The 23367-nt window shown below is 47.9% G+C and overlaps 1 protein-coding gene across 5 annotated transcripts in view; it reads right to left on the minus strand.

Moving 5' to 3' along the window:
* Positions 1-1329: 1329 nt before the first annotated feature.
* The window catches only part of LOC138667605 (bactericidal permeability-increasing protein-like), a 295646-nt gene continuing 273608 nt past the window's right edge, over positions 1330-23367 (minus strand). For all 5 annotated transcript variants that reach the window (XM_069755743.1, XM_069755742.1, XM_069755739.1 and 2 more), the window contains one exon: positions 1330-1589. In XM_069755743.1, the coding sequence (XP_069611844.1) occupies positions 1506-1589 (84 nt within the window). In that variant the 3' untranslated portion in view covers positions 1330-1505. The remainder of the gene's footprint in view (positions 1590-23367) is intronic.

Consider the following 23367-nt stretch of genomic DNA (forward strand, 5'->3'; position numbering starts at 1 on the left):
TGACTCCACAGGGTAACAGAAAACTAATAACAGGTGCAGGCAAGTACTGATGGGCACGACTGGTACTCTGGCAGGCAGGCGACAACGGCTGAGACTGGAGGAACCAGAACCATTTTGGGTTGGAGAGGAACGAATGCAGGTATAAAAAGGATATGGGAACAGGTAGGAACCAGTTCTAGAGGGACAAAGAGCTGCAGGACGCTAAGTGGGAGTAGAGCCACAGGGTGCGGAGCGGGAGCAGAGCAGAGCCGCAGGATGCGGAACAGGAGCAGAGCCGCAGAGTCTGGGACAGGAGCAGAGCTGAACCGCAGGGTGCAGAGCGGAAGCAGAGCAGAGCCCCAAGGTGCAGAGCAGAAGCAGAGCACAGCCGCAGGATGCGGAGCAGGAGTAGAGCCGCAGAGTGCGGGATGGGAGGAGAGCAGAGCCACAGGTTGCGGGACAGGAGCTGAGAACCGCAAGGTGCGGAGCAGGAGCAGAGCAGAGCCGCTGGATGGGAGCAGAGCAGAAGGAGTGGACACAGAATACACACAGCTGAGTAGGGAAGGCAACAGACAAGGATACAAACAGGTACAGGTATAGGGCGAAATTCAGCCCCCAGAGTGACGGAAGCAAGACACATAGTATACAGGTATCAACAAAGAAATCATCATTAAACCTGCTGACAAGGGTGGTGCAATAGTCATGATGAACACATCAGACTATATGAAGGAACCAAACAGACAACTTATGGACACACAGATCCTACACACACTCAGAGGACAATTCAGACAAGGACAGACATGGGAAAAAGTTCAGTACAAAGGATTCAGGCCTGGGTATACAGCCTCCAGGGTGACGGAAGCAAGACACATAGAATACAGGTACAGGCCTGGGTATTCAGCCTCCAGGGTGGCAGAGACAGGACAGAACAGGACAGAACATGACCTGGTAACTCTGTAGCAGAAAGTAGACTGAGAGTTTGTTGCTTAGGGATGTTTTAGAACTGGATTTAGAACTATATCATGAGGATAATAAATTGGGTTAATGATCCCCTGAAGGAAGCCCCCTGAAAGTTCTTTATTCCCAATATCACATGCAGTAAAAAAATTTCTGGGAGAGGAAAATCATCTCCATGTTATTACAGACGGGCAGCATACCAGTGGAAGGATCACCCTTGTTTGCAAACCTTTCCCAGTGTTGTGCCTCTTTGTACAACCACACCAGGTAAGCAAGATTCATGATGAACTTTTCTCACCAAGTAAGATTGACTCATCTACTATGCTTAGACGCTCATCCTCTCTATCCCAGAACCTCATTCACACATTACAATGCACAAGAATATTCTCATGGTTGAAGACTTTTGAATTTATTGTTCCTTTATCTGCCTAGGTGTATTAAATTACTTTTCTCCAAAAAAGTCGCAGGTTGCTCTATAAAAGAAATTCATTTACATTCATTGAGAAGTGTTTAATAAAATGACACATAATATCATATAAAGAAAGAGTTATTTGTTAGTGTAGAGCATGTCATGATGAGCCATGCTGAGGCAGAATAACCATCAGTTCTCTCCAAGGAAGGTAGTACATATCCATTGACATCAATAGACAGCCCTGAAATGAAATAACAGTGACAATGCATTTGTACCCTAGACAAACTTGAGACCCCTTAACCAATAAATATAAATATATATATACTAGATGGTGGCCAGATTCTAACGCATCGGGTATTCTAGAATATTTTCAACACATAAATAGAAAAACGGCTTAGAAAGCCATAGCCAACTCACCAACCAGACCAGCAGGTACGGAGCACGGGAGTTCGTCCTGACCTGGACGTCCAGCAGCAGCAAATCCAATTGAAAATAGGTACTCCAGCTCCGATAAAAAGGTAAAGTCTTTATTTATCCAAAATGGTTAAAACATAATCCTTACAGTCGGTGGACCAAACAGGTGTTTGTAATAGTTATGGCAACGCGTTTCGACCTATATCGGTCTTACTCATGCCTATGTCACAATACAAATGTGAGCTATACATATAGTGTTCGTAATTTAAAGTTCCGCCCCCTTTACATCACATGATTTCATACAGAAGGTCCTGCAAGCATATATATAATTTTAACACGCAAATTAAAATAATAACACTAAACAATTAGCAGTAGTGGTACAGTATTTCGTTTCTTTTATTTAAGCCTATAGGAAAGCGAGTGTTTAGATTGTAAATCCAAAACGCCTCTCTTGTGAGTAGGCGTCTCCTTATATCTCCTCCTCTATTAGGAGGATAGATTTTCTCAATGCCATGCACTTTACATGATGAAATATCCCCATTATGCACCGCAAAAAAATGTTTTGCAGCCATTGATACATTCCTATTAGTTGTATTGCGCATATTAACATCTCTGAGGTGCTCCGTTATGCATGTTTTTAATTTACGCAACGTGCAGCCTACATAGGATACTTGGCATATGGTACAGTCTATTTTTAAATCACATTTTTTGTGTGGCAATTAATGAAACTATTTATGTTATAACTCTTAGGTTTATTCAGAATTCCAAAATTTATTCCCCAGCTGCGCATGGGCACATGAACTGCAGGCTGCGGTACCGCATCTATAGAAACTATTACAAACACCTGTTTGGTCCACCGACTGTAAGGATTATGTTTTAACCATTTTGGATAAATAAAGACTTTACCTTTTTATCGGAGCTGGAGTACCTATTTTCAATTGGATTTGCTATTCTAGAATATGCATGTCCACGTAGTATATTGCCCAACCACGTAGTATATTGCCCAACCACGTAGTATATTGCCCAGCCACATACAGTAGTATATTGCCCAACCACACAGTATATTGCTCAGTCAGGTACTATATTGCCCAGCTACGTAGTATATTGCCCAGTCACGTAGTATATTGCCCAGCTACGTAGTATATTGCCCAGCCACGTAGTATATTGCCCAGCTACGTAGTATATTGTCCAGCGATGTAGTATATTGCCCAGCCATATAGTATATTGCCCCGCCACGTAGTATATTGCCCAGTCACGTAGTATATTGCCCAGTCACGTAGTATATTGCCCAGTCACGTAGTATATTGCCCAGTGACGTAGTATATTGCCCAGCCACGTAGTATATTGGCCAGTCACGTAGTATATTGCCCAGCCGCGTAGTATATTGCCCAGTCACGTAGTATATTGCCCAGCTACGTAGTATATTGCCCAGCCACGTAGTATATTGCCCAGCTACGTAGTATATTGTCCAGCGATGTAGTATATTGCCCAGCCATATAGTATATTGCCCCGCCACGTAGTATATTGCCCAGTCACGTAGTATATTGCCCAGTCACGTAGTATATTGCCCAGTGACGTAGCATATTGCCCAGCCACGTAGTATATTGGCCAGTCACGTAGTATATTGCCCAGCCGCGTAGTATATTGCCCAGCCACGTATGTAACAGGTTAAAAAAGACTTAAAATAAAAAATAAACGTACCTTCTGAAGGGCTCTTGTAGTCCTGGCGCCTGTGTGCGGTGCACGAGGCAGCTTCCGGTCCCAGGGTTGGTATGTGCGCAGTACTGTGATGACGTCGCGGTCACATGACCGTGACGTCAAGACAGGTCCTTCTGGCATAGCATCCTTAGCACCGGAACCTGCCGCTTGCACTGCCGAGGACAGCGCCACGTCAGAGGGTGAGAATAACGTGAAATCGGCCGATTATTTCGAAAAGTCGGTGTCCGACTGAAACACGAAACCCAATGCAAGTCAATGGGGAATCAAAGTTGACAGTGAGTGGAGGACAGGAAAACACCTACAGTACCCATTTTAATGCCAAAAACATCAATTCTTATTTCTTAAGCTTGTCAATCTTAATTTACTTTATATTTAACTTTGCAAGTGCTGTAATCCTGAGCAAGCATGGGGGGCCCACTAGTTGGCACTAGCACAGGGCCCCTCATAGTACGGCGGTGTGTTTGACGGCGGGTGGCACCTCCCACTGCCAGAGACACTTTTGCATACTATGAGGGGCCCTGTGCCAGTGCCAACGAGTATGCCCCCCCACCTGATGAAGGAACCTGCACTTTCATCTGCACCTTCCTCTTTGTCCCCGTGTAAGGTGGTATAGTATGCGGGAAGGGGAACCTGACTTTCAGCAGGGTCAGATTCTGGCTGTGTAGACTGCAATGGGAATGTAGTGGTCTGGGTCAATGTACCAGCAGACTCATCTAGCAGTGGCTGGGCAATGGGCAGGATGAGGAGGAAACACAGATATAGGCCCAAAATAAAAAAGTTGTCTAAATTCAGTTCAAAATTGGTAACAGGACTAAACAGGCGGCATAGCTTTGTTCAGTAGAGGACAATTGTAATGAGTTGCACAGACACAGTTAGTAGGCCCAAAATAATAAAGTAGACTAAATTCAGTTCAAGATTGGTAACAGGACTAAACAGGTGGCATAGCTAGGTACTGGGGTGGGCTCCTCTGCTGAGTAGCAGACAGTGGTAGTAGGCGTAAAGTATTAACTGGTCTAAATGGAAGCCAGGGCCCCCGTATACTTTAACTATCATCTATCATTTCAACAAATTTGTATTGGCAGTGCCATTGAAGGATTTAACAGCACAGACTACACAGTGGTGGAGCAGGGAAAGGTAAGTATTGCAAGTTGTAGAGCACTGTTCGAGCTGGGGGGGAACACTCTCTCGTGGGCGGCGGTACTGGCACAGGGCCCCTCATATTACGACGATGTGTCTGACAACACTCTCTCGTGGGCGGCGGTACTGGCACAGGGCCCCTCATATTACGACGATGTGTCTGACGTTGGTGGTGCACCACCACCGTCAGAGACACTTCATTGTACTATGAGGGACCCTGTGCCAGTGCCGTCGCCCAAGACTGTCCAGGCAAACGGCACTTGCACGGGTGCTTGCGCCAGGTGGTGACCACGGGCCTGTGGGGGGAGTCAGCCCATTTAGTGAGGTATAAAAATGGCCTATGGTGGACATTCAGCAGCTGCAAATGGAGAAATTGGAGAAGTCAGTAAGAGGAGGCCAAAAGCAATACATTTTTCAGGGAAGCTACGTGCCAGCAGGAGAAGGTGGGGCAAAATAATTTGAAATCCATGATTGGTTCATTTTAATGAAGGTTAGATCATCAACATTCTGGGTAGCCAGACGTGTCCTTTTTTCGGTCAGTATTGAACCAGCTGCACTGAAGACTCTTTCTGATAGCACACTAGAAGCAGGGCAAGCGAGTTCCTGTAATGCATATTCTGCCAATTCAGGCCAGGTGTCTATTTTAGATGCCCAGTAATCAAAGGGGAATGACCTGTGAGGGAGAACATCGATAAGGGAGGAAAAGTAGTTCGTAACCATACTGGACAAATGCTGTCTCCTGTCACTTTAAATAGATGCAGCAGTACCTGTCGTGTCAGCGGTCATTGCGAAATCACTCCACAACCTGGTCATAAAACCCATCTGTCCAACACCACTTCGGATTTGTGCACCTCTATCGCCTCTGCCATGTTGCCCCCTACGGCTCGTGTGAGAACCATCACCGCTGCTGTGTGCTGGGAATGCCTGAACCAAACGGTCTACAAGAGTTGCTTGTTTGGTAGCCAATATTTGCTCAAGGTTCTCATGTGTCATGATATTTTGTAATTTTCCTTTATATCATGGATCCAGGAGGCAGGTCAACCAGTAATCGTCATCGGTCATCATTTTGATAATGCGGGGGTCCCTTTTTAGGATACGCAAGGCATACTCAGCCATGTGGGCCAATGTTCCAGGTGTCAATTCACTGCTTGTGCTGGGTTGAGGAGCACTTTCTTGCAAATCAACATCACTTGTGTCCCATAAAAACCAGGACCTGACCTTGCAACGCCATCAGTTTTTATTGCCCCTGAGAAGCATCCTCCTCCCATAAATATTCATCCCCATCATCATCCTCCTCCTCTTCATCCGCCACCTCGTTCAGGAGAGTTCCCTGAGCAGACAATGGCTGACTGTCATCAAGGCTTCCCTCCTCCTCGGCTGGAGACGCCAGCTCCTTAATGTGCGTCAAACTTTGCATCAGCAGACGCATTAGTGGGATGCTCAAGCTTATGATGGCGTCGCCTGCACTTACCAGCCATGTGCATTCCTCAAAACACTGAAGGACTTGACAGAGGTCTTGGAGCTTCGACCACTGCACACCAGACAACTCCATGTCTGCCATCCAACTGCCTGCCAGTGTATGTGTATCCTCTCACAAATTAATCACAGCACGCCTCTTTTCACACAGCCTCTGAACCATATGCAGTGTGGAGTTCCACCTTGTTCTATCGTCGATTATTAGGCGATGCTGGGGAAGATCCAGTGATCGCTGATGGATCAGCATACGGCTGGAGTGTGCGGGCGACCGGCGGATGTGCGAGCAAAGTCTTCGCACCTTCAGGAGCAGGGCTGGTAACTTCGGATAATTTTTGAGGAAGCACTGCACCACCAGGTTCAAGGTGTGAGCCAGGCAAGGTATGTGTTTCAGTTCTGAAAGGGCTATGGTAGACATAAAATTCCTTCCGTTATCAATGATTACCTTGCCTGCCTCAAAATGTACATGCAGCGCCCCAGAGATCTGGTCGTTGCAGTATGACACTCTGCCACCAAGGGGAGTGATGGTACGTCTGATGGCACTAAAGGAATTCTACTGACCAGGTATCACCAGCACACATTACACTTCACACTCCGGCCACTAGGGGGAGCAAAAGGCTTTATTTATATGGCCCCTCTTCACACTGGTAAAACTAGGGGTTGGATAGAAAGTTAGTCAGAAGCTGACTGGGTTGGATTCAGGCAACATCCCGTGGCAGGGGGTGTTGCAGGGAGAAGACACAGGGGGGTCCCTGTCAGGCGTGGGAACCTGGCAGGTGCCTAGCGAACAGTGTAAACGAGATCAAGCAAAAAGGAGTACCAGTAGGAGTCGTGCCGTGAGATCGAGGCAACATCCTACTGAGGCGCGTAGCCGGTGGCCGGAACACCGCGGGAGTAACTGACTTCAGGTCTTACTTCGAACTCCGCAGGACAGTTAATTATAGGTTGGCTGTCTACCTTAAATTTCCTAAGAAGACATAGGGGGCAACAGTGGGAGAGGGGCGTCTCTAGGGTCCCGGAAGACCTCCAGGCCTTCCCGTCATACGGGTGCGTCCTAGCCAAAACATACTGGGGGACGAGAAACTAGCAACATCTGGAACTAAAGAGAGAGAGAGCTGTAAAGAACGAACGAAACGAGAACAGCAGTTGTGAGGACTTTTCCGAATGCTCAGCAGGGTAGCACTACAACACACAGGCGCTATTGGTAGGCAATGATTTCCACCTGCAAAGTGAATTCTGGAAGTGCCCATCGGACCGGCCGGTCTCTGATAGCCCTGTTAAATGTGCTCTGGATTGAGGATCCTGAAGTCTTCAGTAAAGAGGTAAAAAGATTGCAACCTTGTGTCCTCGTTATTGCCTGCACCTCACACCATCACCATCTACCTTACTGGGAACCCCTGGGGACATACTTCACCTGTGGGAAGGTATACCATCCAGCTGCCATTCCATCACCCCAGTGGACCCCACAGCAGCGTCGGTCACCCTGACCGAACACTACAGGTGGCGTCACGAACCCCTGACAGACTGTACCACCTTTATTGGACGCCCCTTAGCAGGGTCGCGACCGGGTCTAACACCGTGACAGCCTCAGAACCGAACCAGAGAGGCCCGGTACCGAGAACTCGTGGCCCTGTGTCTGGGGTCGCTCCATACACTGCCTAGCCATGACTGAGTTTCTTGCTGCAAGTACTAGGTACTGTCACACTAGACGATATCGCTAGCGATCCGTGACGTTGACTTCCGCAGTGTGTCTGTTGTCGCCCAAACACTTCATTTCTAACACAGCCTGCTGACGCTTACCACTAGCTGTTCCATAATGGGACACCTGCTGTGCAACACTGGCAGCTGCGGATGGAGTGGTCGGGCGACTGCACTCTGTGGATGAGCTTTCACTTCTGGAGGAGGAGGAGGGGTTGCAAAAGCCTACAGCCAACTGTTTCCTAGACCATGGGCTAGGCAGAACTGTCCCACTATGTCTGTCCCCTGTGGACCCTGCATCCACCACATTAACCCAGTGTGCCATGATGGACACGTAACGTTCCTGGCCATGCCTACTGGTCCATGCATCTGTTGTGAGGTGCACCTTTCTACTGACTGTCTCAGTGCATGGACAATGCGGTCTTTGACATGCTGGTGGAGGGTTGGGATGGTCATAGCGTGATACTGCATAGGCCATCAAGGCTATGAAAGCTTCACTTTTAACCAACTGGTAGGGCATCATCTCTAATGAGATTAGTCTAGCAATGTGGGCGTTCAAACCCTGTGTACACAGATGAGAGGATGAGTACTTTCTTTTCCTAACGAGAGTCTCTTGTAGGGTGAGCTGGACTGGAGAGGTTCATATGGTGGAACTAGCGGTGGTGGTGGTGGACATGGCGGATTGAGAGAGGGTTGGTGAAGGTATTCTCGATGTTGGCCTACATACAGTGTTTCCTACCAATAACCTTGTGATTCCCTGACTGCTTTGGCCTTGCGATGATATCGCCATATTTGCTGCTGGTGGTGTCCTAACCGGTGGGCTTACAGTGAGGGAAGCAATGTAGCATTGCTGACTACCTTCATTCTGAGCAGGTGCACCAACGGTACGGGACGTTTGGTAGTTAGTCCAGGCTTGCAAGTGCATGCTGGTTAAATGTCTAAGCATGCACGTTGCATTTAAATTTTGAAGATTCTTCCCTCTGCTAAAGGTCTTTGAGCATTTCTTACAGATTACTTTTGACTGATCATTCGGATCTTGGTTAAAAAATTGCCACACTGCACTCTTCCTACTATGGAATACCTTTTCAGGCATTGCACGCTGTGCTACTTTCACCAGACGGCCACGCTGTCCTAAAACTGTTTTTGTTTTTGACAAACGTTTTTGGCCTGATACGGGCCTGCCAGATGACAGCTGTTGCGATGTAGATGGCTGCTGTGGATCATCCTCCTCCACTTCTGAGCTACTGGCAGCGGCACCCTCTTCCCCCAATGGTTGCCAATCTGGGTCATCAACTGGGTCATATATCACCTCCTCTTCAATGTCATGTGCACCTTCCTCTGTGTCACCATGTAAGGTGCTATAGCGTTCGGGATGGGGCACCATAGTCTCATCAGGGTCAGATTCTGGCTCAGTACACTGCAAGGGCAATGTAGTGATCTGAGTCAATGGAACAGCATTATAATCTAGCCGTGGCTGTGCATCAGTGCACTCCATGTCCGATTCATCTTGTAATGGGCAGTTAACAATTTCCCATTCTAACCTAGGCACGGTATGTGTAAAGAGCTCCATGGAGTAACCTGTAGTGTCGCCTGACGCATCCTTCACTTTTGGTTTGGGTGAAGGACACAAGGAAACGTCTTGTTCCTGACCGGGAGCATCCACTGACGACTCGCTGCTTTTATACTTGGAACTTTCTGAAGAGGAGGCGAAAGAGCTAGTGGCTGAGTCAGCAATGAAAGCCAATACTTTTTCCTGCTGCTCCGGCCTCTTCCATGAGACTTCCTCATTTTTTGGAAAATCTAACCAAAATAACAACCATTATATGGTACTGTAAAACAAGCTAGAAGGTGTATATAAACTTTTTGAGAATTTGAATCTCCCTTTTTTTTTGGAACACTGTGTTCTGTCCCCACATGAGGCGAATGGAGGTGTGGTTGATTAATAAGTGTTGTGAGAGAGAAACGTACCTCCGTATTTCTTCGATGTGAGGCAGACAGGACCAATGCTGCTCAGCATCTGAAGAGATGATGCACTCCAGGGATTGTGTAATCCAGACTTGTTTATTTTGTAGATCTGGACATACAGCGTATAACTGGTAATACAGTAACTTCTCCAGAAATGCAGGGTAGACAGGGTACAGTAAGATGTAGCACCAAGTGTGTCTGCAAGTGTGAGCAGCATGAGAGAGTGGTCGAAAGACTGATGCCTTCCTAAGCCCAGGTCAAAAGCACGTCCTCTCACAACAGAAAGTAAACTGGAAATGGCTGCCAGAGGAAGAGAAGATTTGACCCCTGAACCGGATGTAAGACATGCCCACAAGAAATACATGAAAAACAAGCTGCCATACAGAAAAAGGCCATTGGGTGGCAGCAGAGCAAAATATAACAACATACATGGAAACTGAGGAATATACATGGAACAGCACACTCCCCGTCTGAAATTCCGTAAGGGATTTCACTATATCAATGTCCTTAAAAAGTCCAACAACCTAGAAAGTGAAACCAAACATGCATGTAGTACAATAATAACTTTAAACAAGACATTAAGTCAGTTCCTGAGACAATCCAATGGAAAACCCATCTTCGGATCAGAGAAGCCGCACTAGGCCAAACTATCTCTGACCCACTGTAATCCAATGGGTAAAGTAGTGCAGTGTTCTGATCATAGTTTATCCTACCAGAATGTCCTCGATTGGTAGTATTTTTTGGCAGACGTGCCAACCATGACAGTCTTTGTCTCCATGTGGCTTGTGATAAGATCTCGCAATGTGGACTAACCTTGCAATAGTCTTAATGAGTTTCATCCAATTGGAGAAGCGTTTGAAGCACTGGCAACCGAGGGAGGAGGTTGGTTTAGCGTTCGTGGCCAGAGCACTGACCTCGGAGCGGACTTCTGGATCATCGTCCGGATCCTGGATGCTGAAGACTTCCTGAACACATTCACTTCCCTTCTGTTCCAGCAGAAACTTTGGACCTGAAAGCCAAGAAGAGTTAGCAAAGGAATTTATAGACATAGGTCTAGTGGCATGGTCGGCTGGATTAAGTTCAGATGGGATATAGTGCCACTGTTCAGGTTTGGAAGACCTTCTTATTCTCTCAATGCGGTTACTGACGTACACGTAGAAGCGCCTTGTTTGGTTGTAGATGTAACCTAAGACAACTTTACTGTCACTGTAGTATTGTACGTCATCTATGTGAGTGTCCAGCTCATGCTGAATAAAGTCTGCGAGTTCTACTGCAAGCACAGTCCCACAGAGTTCCAGCCTGGGAATAGTGTGGTCAGGCTTGGGAGCCAACTTAGCTTTGCCGAAAACGAACCCAACATGATCTTGATTGTCAGATCCCGTTACCTTCAGGTAGACAACAGCTGCAATGGCCTCCGTGGATGCATCCGAGAACACATGGAGTTCCGTCCTAGTGCTAGCAGCAAGTGAGATTCCAGCGTAGCATCTCGTTATATGGATTTTATCCAAGGCACACAAAGACTGCTTCCAGGTTTCCCATTTTGGTTCCTTATCAGGAGGTAGAGGGGTATCCCAGTCCTTGACAGTTTCGGACAGCTGTCTCAGAAGGGATTTACCTTGTATGGTAATTGGTGCTACGAATCCCAGTGGGTCATACAGGCTATTTACCACTGACAGGACACCACGTTTAGTGAATGGTTTGTCTGCACAGTTGATTTGGAATCCGAAGGTGTCGGCTGACAGGTTCCACCTCAGGCCTAAGCTTCTCTGCACAGGCGGACGGTCTGGTCCCAGGTCTATGTCCTTGAATCCAGGTGCGTGGTCGCTTGACTCAAAGGCTCTCATGACAGCCGGGCTGTTTGAAGCAATTTTGTGCAGTCTAAGCTTAGCTCGGTACAGCATATGTTGGGTCCTTTTAAGTAGGTCGATTGCCGCTTCTTCTGTGGGTAGAGATTTTAGTCCATCATCTACGTAGAAGTCTTTCTCTACAAAGTCTCTGGCGTCTGTTCCATACTCGGACTCTCCTTCTTGTGCGGTTCTCCGCAGGCCATATGTTGCCACAGCGGGTGAAGGGCTGTTCCCGAATACGTGCACCCGCATGCGATACTCCACCATCTCTTTGCTGGGGTCATTGTCCTTGTACCACAGGAACCTGAGGAAATTCCTGTGATCCTCTCGGACTATGAAACAGTGGAACATCTGTTCAATGTCGGCGGTGATGGCAATGGGCTCTTTCCTGAACCTCATCAACACTCCTACTAGGTTGTTTGTCAGATTAGGACCTGTGAGGAGGACATCATTGAGAGATACGCCTTGATGTTTGGCGCTTGAATCAAAGACAACTCTAATTTGTTTAGGTTTCTTCGGGTGATATACTCCAAATGAGGGTAGGTACCAGCACTCCTCGTTTTCCTTTAAGGGAGACGCTGGCTCCGCATGGTTGTTATGGAATATTTTGCCCATAAAGGTGACAATGTGTTCTTTCATCTCCGGTTTATTGCTTAGCGTGCGCTGGAGAGAGTTAAATCTGGACAAGGCTTGTTCACGATTGTTCGGGAGCCTTACCCTGGTAGCTCGGAAGGGTAAGGGGAAAACCCAGTGATTGGTTTCGTCCTTAAGGAACTCATTGTCCATTATCCTGACAAATTCCTTGTCTTCCATAGATGGGGCTACTTTGTTGTCATCCTTAGTGGTATGAAACACCAATTTTCCCAAGTCGTCTGCATAGGGAGAAGGGATAACATCAGGCAGCTGTACAGAATCTGGAAGCTTTTCCTTCACCTCATAGTGATGAGGACATGGTTTGCAGAAGGTAGTGCGCCCATCTCGGCGTACGTACGTCTTAAAGGAGTGGACTCCTGTTTGATCCAAGCATACATTTCCTATGACTACCCACCCCAAGTCAAGTCTCTGGGCGTAGGGGGCGTAGTCAGGACCATTACACTGTTGGCGGACCTTATGTATCCTCAAATTGTCTCTGCCGAGCAGAAGTAGGATTTCAGCATCTGTGTCCAAAGGTGGGATAACGCTGGCTAGGTGCCTTAAGTGTGGTTGGTGGAAAGCAGCTTCCGGGGTAGGGATCTCATCCCTTTGGTCTGGTATTTGATCGCATTCAATTAGCGTAGGTAGGGGTATTTCTACGTCTTCATTGACAGGAGAAGCGATGAAACCTTGTGCTCTTCTGCCGCTAGTCTCTATGCGCCCCGAGCAAGTATTCAGAGTGTAGGGCGTTGCTGGTCCCTTGATTCTAAAGGCTTCAAAGAACTTAGGTCCAGCTAGGGATCGATTGCTCTGATCGTCAATGATGGCATACATTTTTACAGCCTTCTCTGGTTGCCCTTCTGGATAGACTCTGATTAGGCATATCCTGGCACAGCATTTAGCACTTTGATTCTCCCCACATACCTCTGAGCATGAGCAGGACACAGCTGTGGTGGACTTGGCGTGATTCTGTGGCTCCCCGCCATGGTTTGTAGCGGGACCAGAGGTAACTGCGACTGCTGGATCGCTGGTGGCTGAGCCTGGGTGCAAGGCTGATGGGTGTCTGTCGCTATGACACTCTTCACACTTAATGGCAGATTTACAGTCCTTGGCCATGTGTTCTGATGAAGCGAAGCACTTGAAACATACTCCAAGTTCGTTGAGGATTTTCTTGCGCTCCTGCATGGTTTTGGACCTGAAGCCTCTACATTTGTTCAGTGAGTGTGGTTTTTTGTGAATGGGACACTCACGATTGAAAGACTTATCCCTCGACGGAATAGTGTACTGCTTGTCGACAGGTACTGCAGGTGATGGCAGGTTAGTCTTTCTGACGCTTACACTGTTCCTTGAGTCCTTGCGTCTATGTGCGACGCTTTCATACCTTGATGAAGGTGTTGCTGGAGCTGCAGTGTTAGACTCCAGGAAGTCGAGGCTAGGGTCGTTCCTCATTTGGGCTTGTTCGTCAATGAACTTGCAGAACTGAATGAACGGAGGACAGGTGACGTCATGTGACCTTTTATACCTGGAGACACACACTGCCCACTTCTCTTGCAGACTATGTGGCAGCTTTGAGACGATTGGGTTCACCCCATGGGCAGTGTCCAGGTAGCACAGTCCTGACAGACGAGGGTCTCTTTTAGCAAGTTCCAGCTCCATAAGCAGATTACTTAAGTCCAGAAGCTTGAGGGCTTCCTTAAGGTTGATCCTTGGAACGTTCTGCAGTCTCTTGAATAGGGACTTTTCTATGGCTTCAGCGCTGCCGTAGGTTCTTTCGAGTCTCTGCCAGGCAGCAGCGAGACCTGCTTCAGCTTGCCCCACATAGACGGTCCTAAGACTCTTGATACGGTTTGTGGATTCAGGACCCAACCATTTTACCATGAGGTCGAGCTCCTGCTCCACGGATAGGTTGAGATCAGCAATGGCGGCCTTGAAGGTTGCTTTCCAGGCTCTGTAGTTCTCTGCACGGTCGTCGAATTTTGAGAGTCTAGTGCTGATTAGCTCCCTGCTCACCATGAACCTGGCAAACTCGGACATGTCTGATCCTTCACTCCTTGTTAGCATATTAGCTTGTGGTGCCCCTCGGGCGTATAAGCTGTGTGGCATGGAAGGGTGAATTGTTCCCGGGTAGAATGATGTCGCTGCAGGGTTGAGCTGTGGTTTAACCTCTAGAGATTCCGATGACTGCTGCTTGAACTGTGGAGGCGGGCTGGAGTGTGCCTTGTGGTCGTCTTGCGATGATGATTGTTCCTGAGGGGGTACATCACGGCGTTGGTCTTGGGTCTCTGTAGGGGCTGTGGGCGATACTGGCACCATAGGTTGGGCTGACTTGGACGTTTCCGCAATGTTGGGTTGAACATCACTGGAGAAGGTGTGCGCTGCAGGTATCTGTTTCTGCACGTAGTCTCTGGTACGAACAGCTGGGTCGTCTTCTTCCTGTGGTGGCAGGCAAATTGGGTCGAGGTTTTGCTTCAATGCTTGCTCGAGTATTTTTACTTCGGCTAATGCAATTTCTTCCTCCATTTCTGTTTGAAGAATCTTTGCTCGAGCCTCTGCTTCTGCTCTCTTCGCTTCTGCTTCTGTTTGAAGAATCCTTGCTTGAGCCTCTGCTTCTGTTTGAAGAATCTTTGCTCGAGCCTCTGCTTCTGCTCTCTTCGCTTCTGCTCCTGTTTGAAGAATCTTTGCTCGAGCCTCTGCTTCTGCTTTCTTTTCGGTGTATGAACGTCTTAGTTTGGACCGCTCTGCATTTAAACGGGCCTCTAGGATTCTGTCGCTGAGGGCTGAAGTTCTTGAGCAGGATGATTTGTATGACCGAGCAGAGTGTTTAGACGAGGCTGACCTGTGCGATCTAGTTTCTTGCAGATGGGTGATACGAAGCTCCGCTTTATCTTTGGCGTCTTGCACGGCGGCGTCCCTTTCTCTGTCTGTGGAATCTGCCTTGCTTAACTCTGATAGGGCTTCGTCGATTTTAGAGTCTTTTAGGAAGGCGGTATACTTTGTGGACAGTCTCTTGTATCTGCCGTGGGCCACGTCTAGCTGTCTTATAGTGTCCTGTAAACCCGCTGCATCATTTTTATGGCGTTGGACGCTTGACATAAGGGAGGCGACTCGTTCCCATAGGTCGTCCAAGTTGTCATTGAACTCATCCCTTGTGGAACAGTAATTCTCGAGGACCTTTAATGTTGGCTTGATGGAACGTACTGGTCGTGCATCTGGGTCTGCTGTGGAAGCGGGCTCTGCTTCCTGGTCTTCATAATGGACAGTATCAGGTTGTATTTGCTCTGTTTCAGCATTGGGGAACTGTGGAAGGTCCTTTTCGGCCATTTTGATTTAAGGTGCGCTGTCCCTTTAAGAAACTGAACCTTTGAATTGGGGGCTGGAAATTGCGGTGCAGCTTAGTTGCGACCCCCTGATAAGATTCCCAAGGTGTTGTTGGAGAATTGTGGGGTTCTGCGGTCCGACGATCTGCAGCAGTGTGGTATAATACACAGAGAGTCTTTATGTACAATGCAGTCTGAGGTGATGCTGCAGGAGATTTCTTAGCAGAGCAGGGCTGCAGTATGTGAGCGGGCAGAGAGCGGGCACGTGAATAGTGATATAAGGGTGATTCTGGCCGGGCTTCAAGGCAGTCTTTCGACTGTTCTGTCCCCACATGAGGCGAATGGAGGTGTGGTTGATTAATAAGTGTTGTGAGAGAGAAACGTACCTCCGTATTTCTTCGATGTGAGGCAGACAGGACCAATGCTGCTCAGCGTCCAGAGAGATGATGCACTCCAGGGATTGTGTAATCCAGACTTGTTTATTTTGTAGATCTGGACATACAGCGTATAACTGGTAATACAGAACTTCTCCAGAAATGCAGGGTAGACAGGGTACAGTAAGATGTAGCACCAAGTGTGTCTGCAAGTGTGAGCAGCATGAGAGAGTGGTCGAAAGACTGATGCCTTCCTAAGCCCAGTTCAAAAGCACGTCCTCTCACAACAGAAAGTAAACTGGAAATGGCTGCCAGAGGAAGAGAAGATTTGACCCCTGAACCGGATGTAAGACATGCCCACAAGAAATACATGAAAAACAAGCTGCCATACAGAAAAAGGCCATTGGGTGGCAGCAGAGTAAAATATAACAACATACATGGAAACTGAGGAATATGCATGGAACAGCACACACTGACCCAAAACTCAGGCCCAGTGTATAAAACAACGCAATGTATGTGGCAGAAAGTGGCTGGCTGACATACATCAAACTAACAGGACTGCAGTAGATCCACTTTGTGAGAATTTGAAACTCCCTTTTTGGGGGGAGACTGACCCAAAACTCAGGCCCAGTGTATAAAACATTGCAATCTAAGTGGCAGAAAGTGGCTGGCTGGCATACACCAAACTAACAGGACTGCAGTAGATCCACTTTGTGAGAACTTGAATTTCCCCCTTTTTTGGGGAGACTTACCCAAAACTCAGGCCCAGTGTATAAAACAATGTAATCTAAGTGGCAGAAAGTGGCTGGAAGATATATGAAAAAATACAAGGACTGTAGTACAATTTCAATCTCCCTACAATGATCTCAGGAAAAGTATGGCAGTAATAAAAAGGACTGCTGCACACAAAAGTGTGGACAAATAAAGAAGATAACTGTGCAGAAAGGAGCAACAGGATTTTTGCTTTTAAAAAAGCAGTTGGTTTGCACAGCGGCGTGCAAACAGCAATGCAGCTATCAGGGAGCCTTATAAGGCAGCCTAATAAGCTACAGAGCTGATGCACAAAAATATAGCCTCCACTGTCCCTGCAAGCAAATCGTGGTGTTGGACAGTGGAAATCGCTACAGCACAAGCAGTTTTCCCTCCCTAACTATATCCCTTCTTCTGATGAAGCTGCAGCAACCTCTCCCTATGCTAAGATCGGCAGAAGTAAGATGGCGGTCAGCGGGAACGCCCCTTTATAGCCCCTGTGATGCCTCAGAAAGCAAGCCAATCACTGTCATGCCCTTCTCTAAGATGGTGGGGACCGAGACCCATGTCATCACGCTGCCCACACTATGCATCCTCTTCATTTGCTGAAAAATGGTGCTGAACGCGTCATACGAAACGCGACTTTGGCGCGAAGATTGCCGACCTCATGGCCGATCCCACACTAGGATCGGGTCGGGTTTCATGAAATCCAACTTTGCCGAAAGTCGGCGATTTTTGAATTTGTCCGATCCGTTTTGTTCAACCCTATGTTTGATGGCTTGTGTCTATCCTTCATCCTCTTGATTACATGCGAGAGGTTTTCAATGGGGTTCAGGTCTGGAGATTGGGCTGCCAATGACAGGGTTTTGATGTGGTGGTGTCTTAATTTTTGCCGAGCTGTATACATACTGTATATACACATACACAGTGGGTACGGAAAGTATTCAGACCCCTTTAAATTTATAACCCTTTGTTTCATTGCAGCCACTTGGTAAATTCAAAAAAGTTAATTTTTAACTCATTAATGTACACTCTGCACCTTATCTTGACTGAAAAAAAAACAGAAACATAGTTATTTTTGCAAATTTATTAAAAGAGAAAAACTGAAATATCACAGATATTTAGATCAGATTATTAGATCAGATATTAGATCAGCTGATCAGCCGGCGCGATCCAGGAACCCGGCTTCCCTCTGCAGTTTATTTGGCAAGCGCTACACCTTGCCGAATAAGAGGGAACCTGAACATATTCGCTCGGCTCTACTTATAACGACCCCATTGCTTAGGTAACCTGTTCTCACTAGATTGAATGTGATTAACTGTATTGTTTTGCCACTACATAGTTTAATAAAACAGATCTGAAGTAATAATTTAATAAGAATACAAAATGCTACTTATATGATTTTGAGTGGACCTTAGGTACTAGAGGAAACTCAAAATATCATTTAAGCGTCTTTATATTTTGTAAAAGAAGGAGGTTCCAGCATCCAAAAATGATCAAATTACTTTATTATGGCATCACAAATGCCAGAAACAGAAACTGCAGTAACGTTTCAGCCCATAGTATAGGTCTGGGTCATTGGCCATTTAATAAAGTAGCACACAGTCCTCCTATTTAAACTCCCTGCAACCAATCAAAACAACTTTATATGGCCTTCAAACATGCCACTATCACACCCATCCTCAAAAAAACTAACCTTGACCCAACTGCTATGCCCAGCTACCGCCCCATATCACTGCTCCCGTTTGCTTCAAAACTCCTTGAGCAGCATGTCCATGCTCAAATTTCCTCCCACCTCTCATCTAACTCTCTCCTTGACAACCTCCAATCTGGCTTCCGCCCCCACCACTCCACCAAAACTGCCCTGACAAAAATTACTAATGACTTACTCACAGCCAAAGCTAACAGACAGTTCTCCATCCTCCTCCTTCTTGACCTGTCCTCTGCTTTCGACACAGTCGATCACTGCCTACTGCTACAGATTCTTTCTTCCCTTGGCATCAAAGACCTTGCCCTGTCCTGGATTGCCTCATACCTTTCCGACCGCACATTTAGCGGTTCCCACTCCCACACCACCTCCTCATCCCGCCCTCTCTCTGTTGGAGTCCCTCAGGGCTCTGTCCTAGGGCCCCTACTTTTTTCCATCTATACTCTTGGCCTAAGACAACTCATAAAGTCCCACGGCTTCCAGTACCACCTGTATGCGGACGACACTCGGATCTACCTCTCTGGCTCAGATGTCACCTCTCTGCTGTCCAAAATCCCGAAGTGTCTGTCAGCCATATCCTCCTTCTTCACCTCTCGTTTCCTAAAACTCAATGTAGACAAAACCGAACTCATCTTCTTTCCCCCATCTCACGTATCCCCCCTACCTGACCTTTCTATTATGGTAAACGGCATCACGCTCTCTCTTGCACCTGAAATCCGCTGCCTCGGGGTAACTCTCTACTCTGCTCTGTCCTTCAAACCGCACGTCCAAACTCTTGCCACCTCCTGTCGCCTCCAACTCAAAAATATTGCCAGAATCCGTTCCTTCCTCAGCCCACAATCTACCAAAACTCTTGTGCATGCCCTCATCATCTCCCGCCTCGACTACTGCAACATCCTCCTCTGTGGCCTCCCCGCTAACTCTCTTGCACCACTCCAGTCTGTCCTCAACTCTACTGCCCGGCTAATCCACCTATCTCCTCGCTACTCCCCTGCTTCTCCCCTCTGCAAATCCCTCCACTGGCTCCCCATTCCCCAACGAATCCAGTTCAAACTACTAACACTGATCTACAAAGCCATCCACAACCTGTCCCCTCCCTATATCTCTGAACTAATCTCCCAATATCTTCCCTCACGTAATCTCCGATCCTCCCAATACCTCCTACTCTCCTCCACACTTATTCGTTCCTCACACAACCGCCTCCAAGATTTCTCCCGAATATCCCCCATCCTCTGGAATTCCATGCCTCAACACGTCTGACTATCCACCACCCTTGGCTCCTTCAGACGGAACCTGAAAACCCATCTCTTCAAGAAAGCCTACAGCCTGCAATAACTATTCTGCCGCCTCACCATCGCCAGAGCCGCCGCCTCGCCCCTACCTTCTGTCTCTTCCCCACTATCCCATAGAATGTAAGTCCTCAAGGACAGGGTCCTCTCCCCTCTGTACCAGTCTGTCACTGTAAACCTGCTTACTGTAATCAATATCTATATACCCTGTATGTAACCCTTTCTCATGTACAGCACCATGGAATTAATGGTGCTATATAAATTATTAATAATAATAATAATAATAATGTCCACCAATAAGTGCAATTCTTATAACAAACATTCCTTAAAACATTAGAACTACCAGTATACCATAAATGCTGTATATATGTTAAGGGCCAGATGAGACTGAGTAAAAACTCTACATAAGCAATATGGAAAAAGGTATTGATCAGAATAAATCTGGAAGTGAACATGGGGGCATGCTCAGGAAAAGTCTCCCTGATTGGTTAAAACTACATTGCTAACTATCATAGCCCCCTGGCTCCTTAGCAAACTATAAAGTCCCCATTAGTCAGCATAAATCTCGGATTGGCTACAGAGCCATCAGTATGTGCTTCGTCCATTCATGGCCCATATATTTATATATTTGTGCCCTCATGGAGCGCTCATATAAACTGAAAAAATTAAATGTCCCAGGTACTAGAGCCAGAGACCAGCAAAAATGGGGCCTAGACTAGATGTAAAGGGTCTAATCAGTGGACCCCAAACAGCGTCGGTCACCCTGACCAAATACCACAGGTGGCGTCACGAAGCCTTGACAGACTTGTTTCACCTTTTATTGGACGCCCCTTAGCAGGGTCACGGACCGGGTCCAGCCACCGTGACATCCCCAGAACTGAGCCAAAGAGGACCGGTACCGAGTAACCCGCGGCCCTGCGTCTGGGGTCGCTCCAACTTGGCATCACGAACAGGATCTACTTAAGCCTGAGAAGCAGGTCATGTGTGCCTTGGAACTGTGATTGAATTGTGCTTGAACTGTGACTTGTTGCAAAAACTGATTGCCGCAAAGATTCCCGCCAAAACCGCCGCCATTATAGCGCCACGAGGAGCGCAGGAGAAGAAGAAGGGCGTGGAGTTGTGGGCATGAAAGAACTGAGAAGCGCGAAAAGCCATGACCGCCCAGTCTAAATATTTTTGTACCTTGAGGACGTGTCTGTCAGCGGCCGAGATCCGCCTCCTGATTCTCAATGGAGGGCAGAGACAAAGAAAACGGAACCGCCCACGAAGGAGAGAGCGGGAAAGAGACCAGGAAGTGACCCATGTGGAGGACACCATGGCCAGTCGCTCAGACCCAGAATGCGGGGTTGAAGCAGAGGGCTCTCCCAGCTACCCTGAGGAGCACAGCAGCCAGATCTCCACGGTTGGGACCGTTCTCCTGCAGATTGAGAGGGAGGACCTGATGGAGCAGCTCCTTCAGTTGCATATGGAGGCCAAGGCCTCGTGCCAGGAGGCGTCGGCAGAGGACCCCCCATCATCAGCTCCTTTGCCGCCACCGGAGCCAGCTGCGATGGAGGAAGTCGCACCGGCCGGTGAGTCCGCCGACTACGCCCCGCTGGCGGAGAACCTGTTGATAGGCCCCGTCGCGGTACCCCCTCTCCCTGGGACCCATACTATCCAGCGTCTTCCGCCCTAGGATCAGGCCACGGGTATGGAGCACTTCCTGAAAGCCCCGATCTCGCCGATCACCATGCCAGGCAAGGTCTATGCGGAGCGCAGTGTGCCACTGGGTGAACCCAGGGTCCAACTTCATGGGGTTCCCCGGGGTGAAGACACAGGAAGGGGAGATGGTGGAGGCCCTCAGCTGGGAGGAATATCAGGTCCAGCTAGACCGACAGTGGGAGAAGAAGGAGAGGGAGTATCAGGCCGGGCGAGAGGCCCACTACCAGCGGGACCTCGCGGTGAAGGACCGGGCCCGCAAAGATCGCACCACCCACCAGGCCCCGCGCAGGCAGGGCACCGTCGTCGACTTCAAACTTCGTGGGGGCTGGGGCTTTATTAAGGAGCCAGACCTGTATGCGGAGGTCTTTGTGAACCGGAGGGATGTGGAGTCCCATCTCCGAGAAGGCCACCCGGACCGGGATCTCTACCCGGGGGACGAGGTCACTTTCACCCGGCACTTTGGGGAGAGGAGGTGGTTCGCCCTGAACGTCCACAAGTGGAGAGGCCCCGTGACATACCCGACTAAAGTGTCAGTGAAGCCATCCCCTGTAGCAAAGGCGCCCCCTTGTGACCGGTCTACCACTACTACCAGGACTACGGTGGTTACCCCGACGTGCACCATCGTCAAGACCACCACCTGCACCGTTGATACCACTACCACCGTGGTAGCCGAAGGATCGGCTTCAGTGATGGCTAGTACCCAGGCCGTTTCGGGATCTAGAACTGTAGCCAACCAGACCCCTGCCTGGAGCAAAGGAGCTCCTGGAACCACGCCTGGTAACCGCAGGTATCCAGGTGGATGGCCCCGCCCATTGCTGCCTGCGGAGCTACAACCACCAGAATCAAAGTAAACCTCGAAAACCTGAAAATGTACATAGTTGACTAACTGTTTGTCTTCCTGCTGTTTTGCTGCTAAAACCCGTCTAGGGTTATTCCTTAAAGGGGTCCCTTTGTTTACCCGGGATCCCTATTGTTTTTTTGGCTTGCTTGTTTGCCATCAGTGTTTTAAAAGACTGCCGAATCATGGACGGTGAATGATTCACAAACTGTGTTGTAAATAGTTTGCACCTTCTTAAAGGTGCCCTCTACTGGTTATACAAAGAAAGAAGGCTTTGTGAAGAGACTGTTTTTGAATACAGCGCAGAAGTTCTTGCTTTCTAACGGACTTGCAGATAGAGAGAATCTGCACTACCTCAAAGAGACTTGGTTCCCTCTTAAAGGGAATGTTCACATGTTGCACTTAAGTATAATGTTACCTTAGGAAAGTTAAAATTGTAATAATGTTGAGATTTAGGAACTGTTAATAATGTTACTAGAGATTGAGGACAGGAAAAGTTGAAAGCCGAATTCCAACATAGTGAACCCGTAGGGGTTAGAGAGTCCTCCTGAGAACCATAGAAAGATGGTTGATTGCGGCAATGACAGTAGGCCCAGCCAAGGCGCTAGGCGGTCCTGCATTTGTGAAGTTAGAAAATAAAGAAAAAGTTGAGTTGCATTAAAGTACTTTATAGTAAGCCTTTAGTGGGTTCAGCCTATACGCCCTTAAAGGAGAAGTTAAATTATTGTTCAGAATTTGCACTTAGTAGAATACCCGGCAGGGTACCAGAAGTTATTTATAGTCAGAGTGTTATTTAAAATATTCAACCTTGTTTTCTTTTATAACGTTCAAGTGTCCTCACCTCCCATAAAGGGAAGCATTGTTATATTTTCCTTGCATTTCAAAAATTTGCATGTGTTTTGCTAACATGTATTGTTGTTCTTCTTCCCAGTCCAGGAGTACTGGATTTAACCAGGGGGGAGTGCAGCGCCCCAGAGACCTGGTCGCTGCAGTAATGTCGCTCTGCCACTATGGGGAGTGATGGTACGTCTGATGGCACTAAAGGAGTTCACCTGACCAGGTATCACCAGCACACAGTACACTTCACACTCCGGCCACTAGGGGGAGCAAAAGGTTTTATTTATTAGGCCACTCCTCACACTGGTAAAACTAGGGG

The sequence above is a fragment of the Ranitomeya imitator genome, chromosome 2 (genome assembly GCF_032444005.1).
Source record: "Ranitomeya imitator isolate aRanImi1 chromosome 2, aRanImi1.pri, whole genome shotgun sequence".
NCBI classification, from domain to species: domain Eukaryota; kingdom Metazoa; phylum Chordata; class Amphibia; order Anura; family Dendrobatidae; genus Ranitomeya; species Ranitomeya imitator.